At 44.8% G+C, this 22,793-nt stretch overlaps 2 protein-coding genes across 4 annotated transcripts in view; one reads left to right on the forward strand and one right to left on the reverse strand.

Annotated features, from left to right (window-relative positions):
- The window catches only part of RHBDD3 (rhomboid domain containing 3), a 122,257-nt gene extending 115,325 nt beyond the window's left edge, over positions 1-6,932 (reverse strand). The window contains exon 1 of the mRNA XM_078667176.1: positions 6,799-6,932. The gene's annotated coding sequence lies outside the window, so the exon portion shown is untranslated. The remainder of the gene's footprint in view (positions 1-6,798) is intronic.
- A 119-nt stretch (positions 6,933-7,051) lies between these two features.
- EWSR1 (EWS RNA binding protein 1) overlaps positions 7,052-22,793 on the forward strand; it is a 403,636-nt gene continuing 387,894 nt past the window's right edge. For all 3 annotated transcript variants that reach the window (XR_013602525.1, XM_078667174.1, XM_078667175.1), the window contains exon 1: positions 7,052-7,153. Coding sequence is in view for 2 of the 3 variants with exons in the window: in XM_078667174.1 (XP_078523300.1) it covers positions 7,141-7,153 (13 nt within the window). In the remaining variant the exon portion in view is untranslated. The remainder of the gene's footprint in view (positions 7,154-22,793) is intronic.

The following is a 22,793-nucleotide window of genomic DNA, read 5'->3' on the forward strand; positions in this document are numbered from 1 at the left end:
CAAAGGCAGGCCTGTCTGAACCCATCCACTCCTGGTATGTGCCCAGCGCCACGGACCATGGGCAGACCAAACTCTGCCGCTGCACAGCCTCCAGTCTGCATGTGCTCAACACCAGACGCCGCCACATCAGATGCTTTCACGCCTCACCTTACTCCACGGTAGGAACACACAGTCCTCACCCGCCACACACGGCTCACTCCGTATGACATGCATGCTTAGCAACACCAGATTTCTTAGCAAACACGCCACTGAGATGTGGGACACAATCAAGACGCATTCACCGGACATCTTATTACGGACGGATACCTGGCTAATTTCCACATCGACATCCACCATTGCCACAGGCATTCCATGGAGATACAAGATCTCCAGCTAGGACAGACAGAAAGAAACCAGGAGGAGGACTCACCGTCATACACAAGGACTCCATCACCTGCACCTCCGTCGACGAGGACACAACCTTCATGGAACACTTGAACTTCTGAATTCAGACCAGCAACCACATCTCCATCAAAGGCACCCTGGCTTACCTACCACCTGGACCACAGGCCAACTTGGATGAAGCGTGTGAAAGATGTAGTCGGCACGCACTTCCGTACCTGGATGGGTGTCAGAGACCGGAAGTGATTCATAGTGGATCGGAATGAGCACCTCTATTTTGCCAAGCTAAACAGCGGCTTTATTGAGGCATTTGTGATTGGCCAGCAGGGGTTCAAAAACTGGTGCGCCAGGGTTGTTCCCTCACAGCGGGATTTATCGAGCTAGGCTGTCGAGAGTGTGTGACGGGAGACGGACCATAGCAGTAAGGAGGTGATATGCACTGTGATGATAACGTTAAAGGGTAAATGATTGAAAAAGCGAGGGAGCAGACAACAACATTTTTCATCTTGATCCATTTTCATATTATTTTATACAAATTGCATGAACTTTGCAATAATAGTTGGTTTGTACCAGGGATTTTAGACGCTTGAAGCACATTATGATTTAATATCGCATTTGGAGGTGAGTGAACTAAGGTGGTTGCTGGTAATGAATTAATCTTGAATTTAATAGATAGGGGTTCACTCGAGATTTGTGTTTTGTCCAGATTAGGTTTGTTTACAATTGAAGACACACTTTTTATTTGTGAAATTCAAGAATAACTGAGGACGTGTATAAAGAACATACCGTCATTGATTTCAGGTGAGGGTTCTTCCCGGTCGGGAGAGGGTACTGTACAAATTAAGGGAGACATTGAGGGATTTTGGAGGGGAGTGCTCGTGGCCCTCTTCCTACAAACCTTATACAAGCCTTGTTTTCACAGATAGAGGGACGGTCGCTGTAGAAATATGATTAAGTATTGGGAACCATGGATTGAAGTGGATACGTTTCAGAAGTAACTTTTCTCAATGCACAAGGAGTTCTTTACTTGAGGTATGAAGTAGTTTCACAATGGATATGGTGGTGAAAGCTGTGCAACATTGAGGGATGTAGGGACACAGAATTTAGTGATATGATCAATTGGGTGTTGAGGTGCTGGTCTCCACTAATGTAGAATTCCATATTGTTGGAGATTAGGTTATCAAAATTGGTTTTCAATATCAATCAAGATCTGTATGTCTAAGATGCATGCAAATGCGTATATATGAAGTCATTTGTAACATAGGCAGGCATTATTAAAAGAGGAGAGGTTTCTAGTATGCCATTTAGGCAGGCTTCCAGTGTTTATATACCTATTGTGAAGAACTCATAACAAGATGGGTGATTTTAAGGTCAATAATGTACACCCTTGTAATTAAGTATTTTGAGTGCAGATTTTCATATTATGTATTTAGGTTTTGCCTGCGTGGGCTGGGCACATGCGCAGTCTCGCCTGCGAGATTGAATGATTAAGAGGGAGCTTCAGTATCAGGCTTTAAGCCCCGCCCTCTTTCCCATTGGCTGGCGTCACTGTTTATGCTAAACAGTGGCTAGCCATTGGGAAAGAGCTTTTGCTGACGTAGACTTTTCTCTTTTTCTGCCAGCCCACTTGGACAACCAGGCCTGCTTTCCTTCTGAAGTAAAAGGTTTCTTATCTTTATGGGGCCAAACACTGGCCCCATAAAGATAATAAACCTTTTACTTCAGAAGAAAAGCAGGCCGAGGCCGTCCAAGTGGGACGGCAGAAAAACAGAAAAGTCTACGTCATGGCGAGCGCTTGTTGTGGTTATTCCCCCCAGTTTTTAGTCTTTCTTTTGTGTTTAGTTAAATGATAAATGAAATCTACAGAAGCATTGTGACAGAACTGCAATAGAAGAGGCGTAGTAGGAGATGTCACTAGTCTGAAAAGTTTCCTCAACTCTTATTGGTTGCTAGCCGGCTGTGCTTTTTATATGGAGAAAGTTGCAAAAAGGTGGAGGACGAAGAACTGTACTCGTTGCTGGCAGCCTTAAGACCTTTAAAGACCGACTGGATAACAACGCACACGACAGCAAAGAGCTATTAAGCATAATGAAGGAACTCTCCAACCCCAGCGCCAACACCAACGACATCCCGTCCTCACAACAACTGTGCGACTCACAGGCCACCTTCTTCTACCGCAAGATCACTGACATCCACAACAGCTTCAACTCCATGACCACACCAACTACGCCAGACAACACCCTCCCTGCGAACAGCACCAGCACCAACCGCCTGACCTCCTGGTCCAACGTCACCGACGACGAGACACGCAAGGTCATGAACTCCATCCACTCAGGATCTCCGTCAGACCCCTGCCAACACCACGTATTCAACAAAGCAGACACAGCGATCGCACCCCAGCTACGGAAGGTCATCAACATCTCCTTCGAGACGGCGACATTCCCGGAAAGCTGGAAGGACGCCGAAATCAACGCCCTCCTCAAGAAGCCCAAGGCAGACCCCAAGGACCTCAAGAACTTCCGACCCATCTCCCTGCTCCGGTTCCTGGCGAAGGTCATCGAGAAAATCGTCAACATACAACTGTCCCACCACCTCGAAGACAACAACATCTTGGACCCGTCCCAGTCCTGATTCAGATGAAACCACAGCACCGAGACAGCCCTCATTGCCGCCATAGACGACATCAGACGCCAACTAGACAACGTGAAAAATCAGCCCTCATCCTCCTGGACCTGTCAGCCGCCTTCGACACGGTCTGCCACCGCACCCTAAAGACACGCCTCCAAGAAGCCGGAATCCAAGAGAAGGCCCTCGACTGGAGCTCGTCCTTCCTCTCCGGCAGAACCCAGAGCGTCCGCCTCCCACCCTTCCGATCTGAAGCCACCGACATCATCTGCGGCATTCCCCAAGGCTCATCCCTCAGCCCGACGCTGTTCAACGTCTACATGGCCCCCCTTGCACAAGTGGCCCACCAGCACGACCTCAACATCATCTCCTACGCCGACTACACCCAGCTCATCCTCTCCCTCACCAAGGACCCGCACTCCGCCAAAACCAACCTCCATGAGGGTATGAAGGCCGTCGCCGACTGGATGAAGAGCAGCCGTCTGAAACTAAACTCGGGCAAAACGGAGGTACTCATCCTCGGAACCACCCCCTCAGCCTGGGACGACTCCTGGGGGCCGACCACACTGGGAGCAGCATCGACACCCACCGACCACGCACGCAACCTAGGATTCATCCTCGACTCCTCCCTCTCCATGTCGAAGCAGGTCAACGCCGTCTTCTCCTCCAGCTACAACACCCTCCGTATGCTCCGCAGGATCTAAAAGTGGATCCCGACCGAAACAAGAAGAACGGTGACACAGGCCCTCGTCAGCAGCAGACTGGACTACGGCAACGCACTCTACCCGGGAATCCCAGCCAAGGACCTGCTTCGACTACAACGCATTCAAAACGCCTCCGCCCAACTGATCCTCAACATCCCCCGCTGCAGCCACATTACCCCTCACCTGAGAGACCTACACTGGCTCCCCGTCGACAAGAGGATCACCTCCAAGTTCCTCAATGCCGGACCAGCCTACCTGAACAGCAGACTCAGGTTCTACACCCCTACCCACCAGCTCCGATCCGCCAGCCTTGCCCGCGCCACTGTCCCCCGCATCCAACGAACGACCTCTGGCGGGAGATCCTTCTCTTACCTCGCCGCCAAGACCTGGAACACCCTTCCTACCCACCTATGGCAGACCCAAGACCTACTCGCCTTCAGAAGACTCCTAAAAACCTGGCTCTTCGAGCAGTAGCAGCACCCCCCTCCCACCTCCCCCATCGCCTTGAGACCCTCACGGGTAAGTAGCTTGCTCTACAAGTTTACTGATTGATTAAGGTGACCCAGAGCGGGATCTGCGTAATTGTCCAACCAGTGAGAAAAGGGTTATTGTGTGCCACTTTTTATTGTATGAGCAGCCTGTCGATGAAGCAGATGGTAGCTATACGGTGTTTGGCTGATCTGCCCCAGAGACCTCTTTAATAACCTTGTAATGACCGCGAGTGCAGCCTTTCTGTAAAATTGTCAAACTGTAAGTGACACCAGTGACACAGAGCCATTCACCCCTGTACGTTAACAGAACAAGATAAGCGCTGGCCTGAAAAGCATATATGAATGATAAATCATTAGGTTTTTGTCTATGTGTACTTCTAACACTGTCATGCATCCCGGTGAAACTGACAGCAAGCCCACTGATGCCTTGGTGTTGAGATGAGTGTGCTTATAAAACCGCAAAAATGTTTATATATAAATCGTTGTTACCAACGTGAGTGATTGCCTTGTTACTCTAAAAAAAATCCTATTTAAATACATATAGACAGCACAGCTGAAATGAGCAAAGCAGCATTATTTAAAGTAACCCAGTTCTATTGTTCACGCTTTTACTGTAGCCGTTTGTGATAATATATTTGTCAAAGACTAAACTAAATATATAGATTAGAGGGTTGTGCTGTAGCCTCTGCCCAATCTATGAGTATTGTGGCTAAGTTAGAATTTACGGTGGTTTCTTTGCCTGGTAGAAATCTCTGCTGCCAGGATGATATTAAATTAGCAATTTTACTATAGAACCTTGTTGCATTTATTCAAACGGATAAAGATGGGTGATAAGAACCTACTAAGTCAGGAGATTTATTCCTCTTCTACAATACTATTATACTATCATAGAACCGGTAATCATAGAATACCTGTTCTATGATTCCGGTATTGGAGCCCCTTCCCACATCCCAGTGAGCAGCTGAGTAAAAAGAAATGCTATACCTGGAGTACCAGTCTGTTTAATTCAAAAGGAATTGCATAATTACTGGTTGCTTTTACAAACAAGAATTAAAAATGCAATAGGTCTCGCCTTTGATTCAGTTAAAGCCATTTGCTTTGCTAATGGTATTGCATAGCAAAGCAAATGGCTTTAACTTAATAAAAGGGGAGAACTATTGCAGTCCTGCCAAGCGTCACGCATCGGGTGTGACACTAACGCATTTCAGTGCGGTGTTCCGCGTCACCGCACTTAAATGCATTGTCACGCATTTGTATGTGCCACTGTCTCACTCTGCTGTACCCGTGCTAAAACTGGCTGCGCAAGGCTGCTTGCGCGCATGCCGGCGCCTGTGACTCCTGTATGCCAGCTCTGCTGCTCCCGCAGAATTGCCGGCCCAGCCCCTGATACCAGAAAAGGCTCAGGCAGTAAACAGTTAATGGACGCGCCTTGTACACTGCTGCCGCAGACTGCTACAATGTGTCTTAACAGCGGCCCTGCTGGCTGCACTGAAATTCCGAAAGAGCTGAGCAGAGGTGGTGCTTATCATTAAAAGCCAGGACAGGCACTGGCAGGCCTCTCATAACAGCTGTGGTGCCAACAGTGTTCTACAACTGGGACCTCTCACCAGGGTCCAGCCTGCGCCTGGCATGACTGTACTATCAGGTTACAAGGGCACTAGGTTAGTACCCTTCCAATTCTGGTGCGGTGCAGAACTTTTAAGTTCCTCTTAGAGTTTCTTGTTGCTCAAATGGGTGTAATTTCTGATATTTTATATGTTTCTCTCCTCTTCATTGCTTGATTTTGCTCACGAGAAGGTGTCACTCATATTCCTTGAAATGTCACTCATAATTACACTGAAATAATGAAAATGTCACAGGCAGCAATTTGAAACCTTGGCAGCTATGCTATTGCATTTTCAATGCTTGTTTTCTTTACAGTCCTGATGATGTCCCATGAGGTTCGAAACGCATAGGCTGTTGAATGTACCTTTGATTGTATATCCTGTTAATTTCTTCTTGAAAAAGGCATCTTTGAAAAAAGGCAACGTACACAAATAAAAGACTGGATCTAAAAGAAAACTTGTGGTTGAACTTGATTATTAATGGACTACAATATTTGATAGATGAATTACGTGATAATATTGCGCTCCTTCTATATGTTTTTTTGCAATTATAGTGGTTTAACGGTGGGCCACAAGGAGTTGAGCGTAGTAGGTAGGATTACAGTTATAATTTGGGGAAATAACTCACTAGTGCACACAGTGTTGACCCTCATCGTAGTGTCATTATTGGTTAACAGAATATGTACTCTCCTGAAATGTATGCGTTTCAATGAGTAGCGTAGTCTCAACAACTAGATCTATCGGAGATTCTGAAACCGAATTAATTGGTGTGTTCAAAATATTGGGGTTTAAATGGTTATCGGGGTTCAACTGCCACACCATAATAACCTCAGTACCGATTCACTTTTTTTTAAGTGGTTATTTTAACACACCACCAGGCACGGCTATTTTTGAGATATACTTTTATTTGATTTTAAAAACAAGAATCACAACAAAAACTTTTGACTAAATAAACATAGAGACGACAATCAACGCTGGAGGAAACCATCTCACCTTGCAATGCCTGCCGTCTCCTTGTGCTGACGTCATAGAAGACCCGCCTATTCAGAGTCTACGTTTCACTCCGATGCGTGTTATGAAAGTCGATCCCTGACTTTGCTGGACTAAACCACTGTCTGCAAACCAAGCATATCCAGCCGTGCATATCTTCTGACCCCCGGAAATGTGCATTCTGTAGAGGGGACAGCGAGGCTGGCGACTCTGGTTTGTTTGTCACTACCGCATCTCCCTCTGCCCTGCATGAAGTGGACTCGCCGGGTCTTGTGAGGTGTGCGCTTGCGCGACCGTGTGCAGTCAGTGTGGACGTTGGGAGGACGAGCATTTGGAGAGGGAAAGATGGCGTCTACCGGTAAGTAACGGAAGGGCTCCCTTGGCCTGTTTGTTTGCTTTCTAACTTGTGCCTATGCACCTCTTAGTGTCCCTTGATTGTGCTCCTGCCGGCTTGAGCCGCTCCAAAAGTATCAAACTCTGTACTATTATCGAGGCGTGTTTTTCCAGAAGACGGTGCTCTACCAATCTGCTTTTTAGGCCCAAGTGGCTGATTTCTGGCAGTGGGTACAGGCGTGTTTCCGCCGTACAAGTGATTGGGGTGATATCCCCTTGCCTGTTGATGTTGGGAACTGGCCCCAACACGTGGAAACACAAAATGGCGGCTGGGGTAGCAGCCGTTCTGCAGGTATTTGGGGAGCACCAGGCGGTATTGATGGGGAAGGACTACAGAGTTCCAGGGCGTCGGAGGGCTTCCTCCCAGCCCCCTATACGAATGGCCTTTTGCTAGGGAACTTTCCATGCGAGATTCAACTTGTTTGGGATCTGGGAACGAGGTAGTGCTTTGGCTAGTGTGTCCCACGGAAAAGAGACATTCGAATTACCCCCACCCCTTACCCGGTCCACACAGTTATGGTTGCCAAATTGTTTTTAGTTTGCGTGGTCCTTGTTTTCCCAACTCTACATAACCAGTTACTCCACGTTAATAGGCCAAATTTTAGTACTTGTACTACTTTGGATATGTAGGATTTCAACAAGCCAGGATTTCTTTTGTGAACAGCTGTCGCTCCGCATTATTGTTCATGCAAGTGCAAATAAAACACTTCATGTTAGTAGTGCACTACTAATAGATCTTTAGTAAAGCTCGACTCATAACTACTGTGTGAGCTTTTCTTCCTTGTTTTGTAACGCAGACTCAAGGTTAGACCGAGATGAACTCGCAGGGGATCGTCTAACATCACCACGTTTTTGTTGACACCGCTAAATCTGCCGTTGTTCTGCATTTATTATTAGTCACTCGCGCTTGGTGTCGCGGTACAACGAGGGGTTTGTTTTGTCGCCGTCTCGCAGCGTTCACGTACGTAAGATATTCTTAGCCGAAAAACTACGTTTTTGTTGCGGAACGTAATCGACCCTGCAGTTCGTCCTGTATGTGTTAATTTAATTTTGGAAAATATATCAAGCGAACCGATCGTAGTTGTGTTAATGTTACGAATTGGCTTTAAATATCTCCTATTCTTCTGCCAGTGCAACAGATTACAATCCTTCATGCACAGGTGTTAAGTTCCTGTTAGTCTTTTGGGATCGACTACCTTGCAGGAACTGGAAGCTGTTGCTCCTGGAGACTTCACAGAAGGAGCAACTGTTACTAGGCTAGCCATACCGACCAGCAGCTCTTCATATTTATATAAACTATTTAGGAAGTTCTCAATGATGCGGTTCAATCTCGTAAATTCATCTCTGGCTCAGTGTTACTAGTCGTTTACCTTTTAGATCTTATAGTTCGAGCTTCTTTTGCAGTGACTACATATAAACATTTCTCGTTTTTTTGAAGCCGACCTCGAAGCATTCTGCTCCTTTCATTGTTATGTAATTTGTCTACATCTACCAGAACGCGAAGCGATTGGATTCTTGCAGAGCTTCGTGATGCAAGTTTTCAGAAAGACCTAGGGCACCTGTACGTATCTCGCAGTTGTAGCCTGGCAATATATATATATGTGTGTTTGTGTTTTTTTAATATATATATATATAATGTTTTATATAGCGCTAACAAGATCCCAAAGGATATCTGAGCGCTTTATGATAAGATGGAAGAAGGGAACAAAATCACGTATACACCGCAATTGTGGAAAAAAACAGTGCTAACCAGTAAACAATGGTACACATATAAGGTATAATAAAATGCAGATGATCCGATCAGTAACTGTTAGTTGTGCCGTGGAGCTAGAAACGGAGACAGCCACCATATGAGTGCCTCCACCCCTTATGGCAAGAATTTGCTCATTAAGAATCTTTTGGCTTCCAGTTTGAAAGTCGTAGTTGAGGCGAGTGTGTGTACGTCCGGAGGAAGAGTTCCATATTTTAGGGGCAGCACCAGAGAAGGCTCGGTGACAAGTTCTCTTTTTGCTAAGAATGATCGGTTTCAGGAGGAGAGTAGAGGCGCTTCTAGATGCCCTCACCCCACAGGATAATTCAAATTTTGCGCCAGATACGTGGGAGTATTGTAGTGAAGGGCTTTGTGCATCAGGATTGCAATTTTAAGCTGGATTCACGCTTCAAAGGGTAGCCAGTTGAGAGATTTAAGGACTGGGGATATGTACTCATTTAGTTTGGAGCCTGTAATCAGTCTTGCTTCAGAGTTCTGTGAGACCCTAAGTGGAGCCAAGGCGTATTTAGGAAGGCCACAGAGTTGCACTGCCATAGTCTAACCTTGGTAAGACAAGAGCTTGTACCACCTGCTTGAAATCCATTTGTGGTAGGAAGGGTTTGATCATTCTGAGTGACCTTATTAAGTGGTTCGCTCCCTTACAAACATTGCTGATATGAGTCTTCATGCTCGGGTGCTTGTCCACTGTGACACTGAGCGATTTGGCTGAGTCTGATGATCGGAGTGCAGTTGAGAGCTGTGGCATCCAGAAATCGTTCTTTGGGTGTGGTTCGGCGGGAAGATGAGCAAGAATTCCGTTTTGGAAGCGTTGAGCAGGAGATGGTTGTCCGTTAGCCAATTTTGAGTCAACATGAGGGTAGAATTTAGTGAGATGATGATATCCGGGGATGCAATTTTTAAATAGAGTTGTGTGTCGTCTTCATACATGTGGAAGAGAGTGTTCATAGAGTTAAGTAAGTTAATAAGAGGTTCCAGGAAAAGGTTGAAGAGGATAGGAGAAAGGGCGGATCCTTGGGGGACCCCATAAGTACTGGGGAGGGCTGAGTGGTTTGTCTTGAATCTTTGAGATCTATGAAGAAGGAAGGATGAGAACCAGTGGAGCATTCGATCCGAGAAACCCATTCTGTTTAGTAGTATGGATAGGAGAATGTTATGATTGAATGCAGAGGAAAGGTCCAGGAGGATCAAGAGGCAGGATTTGTTTTTGTCAAACATTTTCAGGATGTCATCAAAAATGTATGATGGCCGATTCAGTGCTGTGACCCCTCTGGAAACCGGATTGATGATGGTCTAAGAGTTGGCAATTCTCAATGTGAGCGCAGAGCTGGGATTGGACACATTTTTCAAGAAGTTTCTCTAGGGTGGAGATGTTGGAGATAGGACGGAAGTTATTGAGATCCGATTTGTCAGCGTTGAGGTTTTTTTATTTTTTAGAATAGATGCGACCTGGGCTGCTTTTAGGTAGTTGGGGATCAAGCCTTGAGATAAGGCTTGTCTGTCTGTCTATCCTCAGCACTATCCTAACGAAGCACATTGCTAGAAAAGAGAGTGGAAGACAACTTTTAAACCACTTGGATTTAAGGCGTTTTATAAAGACTGCATTAGAAAGACTCTTTCAAAGGTGTACAGATAAGTAAGTATTCCACATTTTGAGGGGCAGGTATATGAAAGAGCGACATCCCTTTCTGGCCTTTTAGATTCTAGGATCCGAAGCCAACTTACAATTAGAGGCCCGGAAGGCCTGGACAGAATGTAAGGTGGAATCAGATGTCGAAGCTAACAAGGGCCTTTGTTGGAATGGCACCTTATTTTGAATCCCACTGCTGATGGGTAACCAATGCAGATATTTGAAGTGGGTTGAGGTTAAGTGATGCCTAGGTATTTTTTTAAAGAAGACCAGGTGCTCCAGTTTTGAGTCATGACACCCCAGGAGTAGCGCGACCTAAATACAAACTATTACCGCAGTCCGGATGAGTTGATAAATAGCCTGGACCGTTATTTTCTGAGCAGAAAATGGAGGGAGCCAAGGGACTTTCTTCAAGCACCACAGAAGATGGAAACCAGCTTGGGCATGGGTGCGCCTTCTATGCCTAGAGACAATATCAAAAGTCTCGGGTGTGGTTGGATAAAACCCTGACCTTTAATACCCAAGTAACTAAACTTTCAGCGACCTGCTTTGGACTCATCAGAATGATGAAGAAAATCTTCCCACTTCTACCTTTTGAAGCTAAGCAGGTTGTTACGCAGGGACTAATCCAATCCCCCCTCGATTTTAGTAATGCCCTTTATTTAGGGTCGCCCGAATACTGTCTGCAAAAACTTCAACGGGTCCAGAACTGCGCAGCACGGACTTTGCTTGGTTTTCCACGCAGCGTTCCGGTGGAGCCTGGTTTGAGAACCTTACATTGGCTCCCTGTCAGGGAGAGAATTACATTTAAGTCCATGTGCATTTCCCATCGAGCATATTGGAAAGCTGGCCCAGAAATCATTCACTCCCTACCACCCCACCAAGCAGCTTCGCTCCACTCATGCTTTTCTGGCGACAGTCCCCCGCATCAGAAGATCTAGAGCTGGAGGTCGGTCATTTTCCTATAATGCAGCCAAGTTATGGAACTCACTCCCTCTCTTTTTAAGATCTAATCCTAACTTGACGACCCTCTAAAGCAGACTAACCCCTGGGCTGACCATATAAGAGGTACTAATCTGGTTCTTAGCGCTTGGACGCCCCAGGGCAGCAGTCGCGCTTAATAAAACTCCTTTTCAAACCGGCAACCCTCGAAGTCTTAAATTGGTGGTCCATGCTGAGGTTGTGATCTGACTAGACACCCAGATTTTTTACTGTGTATTAGGTGATGTGCGCTCAGGAAATCGGGCAGCGATGCAGTGGACCATATTTTCCGGATGCTTCCCCCACAACCACCCATTCGTTTTTTTTTTTCACTGATAAGTTTAAGAATAGTGATGCTCACCCAATACGCAACAGTGATGACTTTCTCAATTTTGAAAAGGTCCCCCAAACCTTGCCAGACTGAGATAAGCAGCGTGTCATCAGTATACTTAGGTATAGTAAAACCAACAGTGATGCCGCTAATTGACATGGGTAAACTTTTAAAGAGCGGGGCTCATGGAGGAACCCAGAGGGGGCCCCTGAACTAGACATATTGAATACGAAAGGTTTCTTAAAGTTATGACAAGCTATTATTAAGGAAGGTATCTAGCCATGTTAAAGCCTCACTACAAACCCCACACTCTAGTGATCTGGTTAGTAAGGTATTTTAGGACAATATATCAAAAGCTGCGTTCAAATCCAGCTACGTGATAATCATTGAGCCCCCTTGATTAAGTGTCTGTTGTAGGTTCTCGGTAACTGAGAAAAGGGCAGGTTCTGTGCTACGATGAGGGCAAAAGCTTGATTGTGAATTTGTGATTAATGGAGTAATCGCTGTTTTTTGTGATTGCTGGAGAGTTTTCTATAAATGTTTTAGCTGGCGGTCGAAGCAGTGAAATGGGGCAATTTTCTACCCTGTAGAAGTCTAAGGTGGGTTTTTAACCACTGCATACTTCATGACTGTGGCTGAGGAAATAGAGATTCAAAATCTAAAGTAGGATATATGTATATATCAGACTAACATTTGATGATGTGATGGGGTAGGCTTCAATGGAGAGCTAGATTTAATTAAATTACCAATAATGTTAGTCTTCCTTCTAACAGAATGGTGACCGGCAAAGGTGCAAGATGTTTAGTGGCTCAAAAGTACAATTTTTGACCTCTCCATAAAAAGATGTAATTTTAGTTCAAAAGACTGCGGGTTCATGATCATATTCATGGAGAACTGGGAGGACCTTGTTGGAAGGGTCCATGAGGGATTTAACGATGGTAACAATTGGACGCTCTCTCGTTTCTCACTGTGTAACAGTCTTAACAGTCTGGTGGCTTTATGGTAAGCCGTAATAGCAGCATTGTATTTTGCCTTGCAGTCCATATCCTAATTCTTTCGTCCGGCTTGTTCGTGTATGTTACAGCTTTTCCTCATAGCTACGAGATGTTTTTTTTTTTTTTAGAGTTTTATATAGCGCGAACTAGACCCAAACCGAATCAGGTATCAGAGCATTTTACATAGCACCAGTTACGTTACATGAGAACACACTTTCATTTTAGGCACGGGAAGATTAAGTGATTTGCCCAGAATCACAGGAGGTTTTTGGCGTTGTTACCGAGACTCGAACCGAGGTCGAGCGCCCTAGCCGTTAGGCCAATTCCTCTCCATGGTGCCAAAGTTGTTAGTCTGGTATTAGGGAAAAGACTCATTTAAAAAAAAATATTTTTGCCAAGTGTAGAAGTGAGCCATGTATTGATGGCAAGATCAGTCTACACCGCTTTCAGAGGGAGACTAGGTTTAAATGCAGCTAAAGAATCACAGAAGCAGATAGATGAGTTTGTACCAGCGCCTCGTCACAGTAGGCAGCACCAAGATTCAGAGTAGTCGCCGCATTCAGCAAAATAAAAAGTGGCATAGCGATCATACCACAGGAGTGGTATTGACATGGTCAAGGATATGACTTGACACTCTGAGATAGCCTAATACATACATATAATTTATTGTATTCTAGCTTATCACTGTGTAAGTTGAGGTCTCCAAAGATGTTAACTCGAAAATGTAAGAACAAGGGGTGCAATAAGCCCTTGAAGTGCCAGACCTTGGTGAGGGTAAAAAAGAGCACCTGAGAAAGAAATTGAGTGTAAACACAAAGGGTAGCGATTCACTTCTGGGGATCTTCAACTCTGAAATTAAACAAGTAAGGTAGGACTTGTTAACAATTGGAAGGTCGCTACACCTTTTGTGCATTTTTGACTTATAATTGAATAACCCTCCACAGGAGCTTGAATTATATTAGGCACTAAGGCTTGCTAAGCCATAATTCCCTGAGAAATATTGCATGGGGGTGATCTAGGACAAAGATATAACGTTTTTGTTTTATCTAAAGCCCTACAAATAATGCAAAGCAAACAAGCGTTGTATTTACCTGAAGGCATGGGACCCATTTCTGTAATGAAGCACTGGCTTTAAGAAAAATTTGCAGTTCTTACAAATGGCGCCCCAATTAGAAGGACCTAAGAAGTGGAGATTACCGGGTGCACAGAGGAACAAGGAACGTTTCATTGTAAGGTGTTTGAACTCGTAGGCTGTACTTTATTTCATCTAATAGAGGATCACTCCATCATCATTCTCACAAACTGCTTAAATCCTTGGAGCGTTGCTCTCTCATATCCGAGAATGAGAGAGCATGTTTGCAAACTTAAACACATCAAAAAAGCTGTTAGATATTTGTTGCAAAAATTAGAATTGGTTTAATAGAAGTCAGTTAAACAAAAGGGGCAATAGCTGGAGATATGTGAAAAGAGATTCTAACTTTTTTCTCTAATTTGCCTAAGGATTGCTAAAAATGAAGCAACTTAACATAAATATCTCCTCTATGCTTGTAACTGCAGAGATGTGGAATTCCTATAGCCTGACGCCTAGGACATATTGTTTGGGGTCAAGGGCAACAAGTTTTCATGTGTACTTAGTCCTCTCAGCCACTTTCTGGGGCATTTTAAAGATAATTCGCTCCTTTATTCCCCCAAATGCTTTAAAGTCATGAGTAGTGTGAGTAGATATATTTCCTAGGCAATTATTAGATGAAGCTAACAATACTTCATGGACGGCTCACAAGAAACTAAACGCACAATATCTAAAAATTACAGTATACTTTTATTGTATATAGTTTATACCTCGTACAATGTTAAAAAGGATTATTATAACAATACATCGGAGACTTCAATAAAAAAGTTAAAGATTAAAAATACAGTAGTAATTATCGTTGCGCGTTTCGGCGTACACAGACGCCTTCAGGAAATTACAACACCTGTAATAAAATAAAAAATGGATGTAAAAAATACACATACACTTCATACATTTTATACAATTAAAAACCTAGTTCTATTTTTTGTGAGCAAGTCCATTTGTTTTCGATGACTAGCGCAAATGCATATTACATGCCTGTCTATTTTGAGCAACCCATTGCATCACCAGGGGGAGAAGGAAATGATACACCAAGAGAAAATATCTAGATGGAACATGTTCCAAAGTAGATCACTGATTAGATAAATGTTGTGACTTGCTTAAACCTTGAAGTTATATAGGTGGAACATATTCCAAAATGGATTTACTTATTAGATAAATAACGTCACTTTCTGAACGAGGGGTCAACCCCGAAAGATGTTGCAAGATATCAGAGTATGATTTAACAATAACACCTAGGGTCATTATCGGAGAAGATGTACTGATTTATTGTTAAATAGATTTACTTAAAGCGACTTACTTAAAGCAAGGGAACACAACACGACTTGGATGGCTCTGCTGCGTGGTCTGAAGGGGTCGAATACACAATGTGTGTGATTCTGGAAAGCAGTCAAATAAATATATATAGAGGCATATTAAGAGTCTCAGAAATTAGACACCTACTCAGGTTCTCATATCGTATGTTAGACTTACTTGTAAGACTATTTTATAGTGATAATTTTTTCATGTCATCTTGTCATATGCTCTTCAATTATACGGTAAATTAAAAAATTCAAAGTTAGAAGAGTAACCATCTTTGCGCTGTCCAGGTTGGATTACTGCAACGCCCTCTGTGTGGGGATTCAGACCCAATGTTTACAAAAACTACAACGATTACAGAACTCTGCAGCCAGATTGAAATTGGATATTTCTAAATACAAATCCGTGTCACATCGATTAAGAGCCCTCCACTGGCTTCCAGTGGGAACAAGTATAGTATTCCAATCACAATGTATTGCATTCAAAGCACTCCAGGGCACAGAACCTCTATATATTTGAGATTGCATTTGAAATGGTACGTGCCTTCCAGAAACCTACGATCTTCTTAGCTAAAACTGCTACAAATACCCAGGTACAGACAGGCATGTTAGGGAGGTAGAAGTTTCCTGTTAGGAACTGTGATAACCTGGAATCTTCGGCCATTAGCGAATTAAAAAAACAGCACGCCACTTATCTCCTTCAGAAGATCATTAAAAACATGGATACTCTCCAATTGACTAATGATACCCTGAGTTAAGGCATACCCGTCTATACATCTGTCCCGCCAAATCCAGCGCAAGATGCACTCGGGCATTCTCTGCCCTATATAAATTGATCAAATCTTGGGGCAGGTAGGCCCAATCCCCTGCAGTACAAACCCTTTGGCTGCCAGTTTGCAGTACCGCATTATGGATCAGGGAAGGGTACTGTCTGCATTTAAGGTAATATTTTTGTCCATATAGTAATGCTGTTCAAACTTGTATTCATGGCTCATTAATTGAAAGCCTTCATTTTTAGGGTGAGTGTTCTAAGTAAATGTTGTAAGCTCTGACTGCACTACTGACCGTGGTTCGAGTAGAAAAATGTGTACACATGTTCTCAGGTTTAGCAATATGAAGCTATGTATAATGCTCCCAGAATGCTCTGATTTTATGCATATATTTGCAGAAGCTTGAAAGAGAGATTGATGATTCTTTGCTTTCAAAATAAAATGTTCATTAAAAAAAATGAAAGCAGGAAAAATTATTTTTGCTAAACCACTGTAAAATGTCAGGTGCCATTTCTTTGCAGCATCATTTAGTTACATGTGTTGATGTATTCTAGTATTTCCGAAAAGTATTCATAATGGAAAATCAGTGTAACCAGTTTCAATAAGATTATGGGACACACAAATAAACCAGCATTGGCAAAGCCAGTAGGTCTGAACTTGGTGGTCAGCTTTTTAGTTTTGTCAATGTGTGATTTGAAGGTACCCCCATAAGTAATGGGGAGGGCTGAGTGGTTTGTCTTGAAATCCTCTACTCCAAGAGAGTATCTTCAGGCATTTGGCAAACCACTGGCAGCCCTCTGGGTGTCTTGGAGACTGTACAGCGGCAGGGCGAGTCTGCGCCTTCTACAATTGTTGTGGCAGCAGTCAGACTGGCAGTTGGCACCATGTCAGTTGTTACTCATTGTCGTCGCAGCACTCTTGTTTATCCACTACTATTTGATACATCTGAATCTTATGATCAATTTAGGGCATATGGGGTAATACCTAATGGTCTACTTACCCATGAGGTCACTACAACCCCTAGATAACCATTTCCTTTTGGGTGTAGGGATCACCTCCCCAAAGTCCTCATTCCACCACACACAATGTAGTGCAATTTCTAAAGTCATGTTCACTTCAGACTTGGACACTCTAGAGGTGTGCCCTGCCTAGCCGTGCAATACGCCTCCCGCTTCACAAATTTTCCTGCCTTTTCAGGTGCCAAAGGGCTCTGAACAAAATGGGTCCGCTTCCTCTCCTATGATAGAAGCCATATTTGCATAACAAATGCTGTGGGCGTCTTTGAAGCTCCCTCCCCTGGAATCCTAATTTAATGGCCCTCCTGTGGTAGGGGATGTGAACATCCTCTGCCCACCCAGGCTTTGTTTCTTACCTCTTGAGAGCAAAGGCCATCACCCTTGGGGGTTGAAGCCTTTCTCTGGTGGCAGGCTGGTGAAACCCAGTCAGTCAGCACACCAGTGGCCAGCAGGTGTACAGGGGGAACCTCTAAGGTGCCCTCTGGGTGAATGTATTAATCCAACACAGCCATCATTGTGGGTTTATTAATATGATATGTTTGATACCAAACATCTCTATTTTCAGTGAAGCCATCATGTAGCTGGGGAACTGGTTTTTACCAGTGTCCAGCACATGCTTTTAAAATGGCTTCCCTGATCGCTAGCAATATCTATTAATGGAACTAGACACCACAGGGGCATATGTCCTCACACAAAATCTAATGTACCGGCCATGTCTTCCCTGTACCGGAAACAAGCATCCTGGGACCGGTTTCAGGGTAACAGCCCTCATCAGCCAGGCTAGCTTGAATCCAGTGGCAAAGTGAGCAAGGGACCCACGTCTGGGCATACCCTGCCAACTTAGGGCAAACAAAGCAAACACAAGGAGATGATGGATGGAGCGCTGAAACTTTTCAGACAGTCACCTCCCCAGTCATATATCTGGGTTGAATCCATCATCGTTCTTTAGCTCACTTCGGTACCCCAGTTCAGACACAGCTACATGCAAATCAGTCTTGACCCTGTGCCAGATGGGAACAGTCCAGCCCGAACTGCCAAGCCATGTCTTCAGCCCATCTCTCCCGCTGTTGTCTTATACAGACTGGGTGTAGGAAAGTGCCCCTTTTTGCATGGTTGCCCCCTAACGTTTTGCCAGATACATGATGCCAACTTTACTTAGTGTGCCCTGAGTCCCTGCCAACCGGTTTTCCCAGGCATGTGTTCTTTACCAAACCTGTACCCTTGTCTCGGCATACATCCATAGGTGTAGTTAGCTCTTCTACCACTCGGGCGGGCCCCTAAGTTTTCCGTCCGGTGCTGGTAAGAGCGCAGGGCGACTTATTCGGGGTTCGGCGGGGTTGGTGGCAAGCTTGTTCGGGGGAGGGGGTAGTCGAGAGACCGACTTGCTCTCCTCTGCCGCCCCTAAAAAGTGTTCCTCCCCACCCTCCACTCCGCCACTGCATACCTCTGGGCCACATGTAAGTCACTTGTAAAAGGAACCCCTGGTAACAAGGGCCAAGTGACCAGAGGGCCTCTGAGGGTATTATGCCACCCTCAGAGACCCCTCACCTTAACACCCACACTGTCTTGCAGGCTGCGTGTTTTGGTGCAGACCACACTGAAGAGCTGACATGGCAGACATCCCTGTGTGCCAATCCCACCAACACTGCCTGTGGCATGGGTAAGTCAACCCCTCTAGCAGGCCTTACAGACCACCAGTAAGGGCATAGCTGCATGAGCAATATGCCCCATCCTTGACATAAGGGCAGTGAAGCCATTTTGAGTACATGGGCCGGGAGTTTGTCAGCACAAACTCAACAGCTCCATGATGGCTTTACTGCAGCTTCTGTTCGAAGGGTCCCCTCGGGTGACCGGAACAGGCTGAAAAAAGCAGATGCCAAAAGGTACGTCTGCCTCCTCCACCCACCCCAAACATTAGGGAGCCCAGCTGACGGTGCAGGTGTTCCCTAGCTCTGACCTACTCATATGTTGGTCACCTTCGACACACTTAAATCCCCATGCTTATCCTGTCTGACGTCTTTACCTGCTGCACATTTCATCACTTTAAAACCAGTTCAAATAGCCATCTCAAGAAATTAGACTGGATGACAGCCTAACCATGCATGGTCCACAAAATGTAACATCTTTTGGATCTGAGGTGTGATTGTTAGGTTTCACTCTTCTCTCAAATTGACATTTATGTACAAATGCGTTTGTCACCTTCTCTGGTTTATAGTTAGGGCTCCCGGTTTTATGGTATTTAGTTTTTGAGCCATTTCCGTCTGTATTTATTGTTGGCCCATTTTATCTGTATTTATCTATATTTATTTTGTGTTTTTCGTATATAAGAAGTTGTAAAACTACATTTCCGTATCTATTTAACTGATAGACACGCACTCCTACTATGATGTCTGTCGTTTTTAGGTCGAGCTAGCGTAAGCAGCGCGAAGCGCTGCTGTCTCCAGCGGGCTCTATTGTTGGGGAATTGCCTCGGAAATAAGCGCTTTGAGCAGGTGTACGCGCACGTACAGCCATGCGGCGTGCACATCTCCTGTCCCGCTTCTGAGGCAAGTCGGCCTCCTGCAATAGAACACGCGCACACACACAGACACCCCCCACCCCCTTACAACTAACCTCACTCACTGGGCTCTTTTGTCGCTGCGCTGCGCTGCTCCGTCACGCTCAGGACTCCCCTGGTGTAATCTCCGCCGCATCACCTGGCACAGCGGGGCTTCCCTCACTCATGGGAGCCCCGCACTTGCACCGGCGGCCTCGGCCGCCACTTGCTCCTCTCGGCCATGCACTCCGTGGTCGCGGGCTTCCCGCAGTAGGCTGAAGTCCCGCTTCACGACAAGTCCCGCTTCACGACAGGCTTGACGCTCTCGAACTTCCAGTTTTTGGGCTGGCGGCGGTGATACCTTATTGTTCTCTTCCAAACTAGTCGCACTGTTCCCAATATTTCCACCGCCCCTCTGCCTAAGATTTCGCTTCCTCTTCACTTTCCACTGTTCTTCCCCATCTCCTCCCTTCCTCTTTTCCCGTCCCCTTTGCTCAGGGACACGCAGAGCTGATAACAGGGCGTCCTCGGCCAGGGACGGAGACTCGCCCTTCTGTGCGAACTCTCTGGGGCCCCCGAGGTCTAGGGGATGCTGGGTAAGCAAACATTTTCCTAGTCAAGGCTGATCTGCACTCGCTACAGCATCAAAGAGGAATGCCCTTCTGGGCAGGTTTCAGTTCCCCAGGACGACTGGGGACCCTACAGGCGCACTGGGGAGCGCTTTCTACACGTTTCTTCCCGCCATCGTCTGCCGCCCTTTGGACCCACGCGTGGGAGAGGCGCAGGCAGAATGTCGATGGATAGTTTTTGGCACAAAGTTTCTGAGCCATTGGGGGCGTTAATGTAAACTAATATCAGTGCAGGAAAAGGGGGCTGCGGCTGGTATTGGGGTGTTCATCCGGAACCGGCTACGGCCCTGGCTTCAGTGAAATATGCTTTGCCGGCTGCCTGAGAAGTTACACAAATAATGTATTTGGCACCTCTACTTATTTCAATGTAGGGGTTCAGAGCGATTTACATCATACGCACACACATTACACATTGACAATAAATCAAACGTGTAAAAATCGAAGTATAGGATGTGTTGCGTAGGATAGTGAGGGTTACAAGGTGCAGGAGTCACATATTGTCTTTACTGTAGGATATCCACTTCTTCTGCATGGTTACCCCTTATGTTGCGTCTTTTGCTGGACCCTATATTTTTGCTGGTGTTAGCTATAGGTGTTTATTGATTCCGTTTTATTATACCTCCTTAAATTTCATTTGTATATCTCTTATGCCTCTCATTGATTGACTGTATTACATTTTGTATTTATGTTATGTTTTTGGTTTCAATAAACGTGAACTTAAAAAAAAAAAAAAAAAAAAAAGAACTCCAATTTCGTTTAGAAGAATGACAAACCGGGTATCAAACGTAATTCGCTGCTCTCCTCAGCACGTCTGTTTTCTTACAGTTCCATCTGGCAATGGCATCCTTTCCTCTATATTGGTTGCACCCATGGAACCGGTCTCCTGTGGCTCATGGTACCCTCCAAAACCCCAACTACACTCATCTCATGCCTGTACTTGCAACCCCTCACAGACTTAGAATTAATTCCCTGCATAATTATTCCAGGCCAGGAAACCTTGCTCTTCCATGGGAACTCCTACTTCCTTTCTTACCATGCCTATCCTCCTGAGGAGCCAAACCCCAAAACATTGTTAACCAGGCATCTTTGACTTCACTAATGATATTTGTGCCTACCTTGCCCAGGTGGGTGTCAGAATTCTGCTGGTTATGCAGCCTAAATTCTTCTCTCCTAACAAAGACTATTGCAGATATACTAATGTCTTATTTCAAAGCAAAGCTACCTTGCCGTATGTAGTATATAGAATATGCTTTGCTGTCCTGAAGAAGGCCACCGGCTTAGAACAGTTGCCAAAAATACTGTTGACTCCCACATATTATAATTCCATGGGGATACCTGTATTTTTAACTAGAGTTTTATCGCCATAACAATACAAAAATCAGTTGCCTTATGTGACTGCATTACTGTTTCTTGGCAGTTACCACCACACAACTATTGATGCATATACCAATATTAACAGGGTGGAAAATTTCCAACAACAAAAAAAGCCACTTTCCTTGTGACCCTGATACTTGAAGAGTATGCTAAAAGTCTACAAATTGATCTCGTTTTACACCTCAGCTCCCCTCTGTGCTGGGCATTAGAACCATATTTAATCCCATCATCAATACTCCAATCCTTAGTGCTGCAAGAATTAATTAAAACAGTAAACTCATATTTGTAGTACACTCCTTTCCTTGATAAGAGATGGTACAGAAAAGCTACATTACATGTAGTAATGACCCAAAGATGTCCTATCAAAATCATCGCTTGCCATAAAAGAAGCAACATAAGAATACGTTTGTTTCTTCATGACGAGTAGACAACAAGGTGGTAACTACTTCAGCTAAGCTGGTCCTTGGCCGGTGAGATGTTTTGGGCGAAGGTCGTCTCTGCAATTCTTCTCATATGGGCATGTGATGTCATCGGTATGAAACACATTTTTATATTGGGCTGTCTCACAGATGCCAAGTTTTAATTAAGGCTTACAATTTTGGAGGATTTTTGTCATTAATACATGGTTTGCAGCCAGAGGGCAAGACAAAAATGTTGATTTTTGAAATGTCATCTGAGACCGCAACACCAAACTTTAAAAAAGGTTTTATTGCAAATGGCGTGGTACCCTGGCCTAAGTGTTGGTGTGACTCGCTGCACCCAGCATATGAACATCTTTGCCCAGCAAATATTACTGCCATATTTATTTATAGGTCTAATGTTATCCAAGACCTTTTCATTTAACTTAAATTATATACAAAATATACTTTCTTGTTAGGGCTTTCGTCCTGCGCGCTTCATCCACTGGTCTGTTGTTGTTTCAGTTAGATGTCTGTTCTGCCCTGGGACATGTTGCAGTGGGTCAGGTCCGACCTCATCAGCAATTGGTAACTTCACTATGTGTGACTACTTTTTGCCCTTTTCCAAGGATTACATTTTGCACTGAGCCGTTCTTAGACTGTGAGTTGTTAATCCACCCTGCTTCTTTCCCTCTCTTACAGCTTAATCATGAGTCGTCAAACCTTTCAACCCCAGAACATTGCTTTCAA

The sequence above is a fragment of the Lissotriton helveticus genome, chromosome 11 (genome assembly GCF_964261635.1).
Source record: "Lissotriton helveticus chromosome 11, aLisHel1.1, whole genome shotgun sequence".
Lineage (NCBI taxonomy): Eukaryota > Metazoa > Chordata > Amphibia > Caudata > Salamandridae > Lissotriton > Lissotriton helveticus.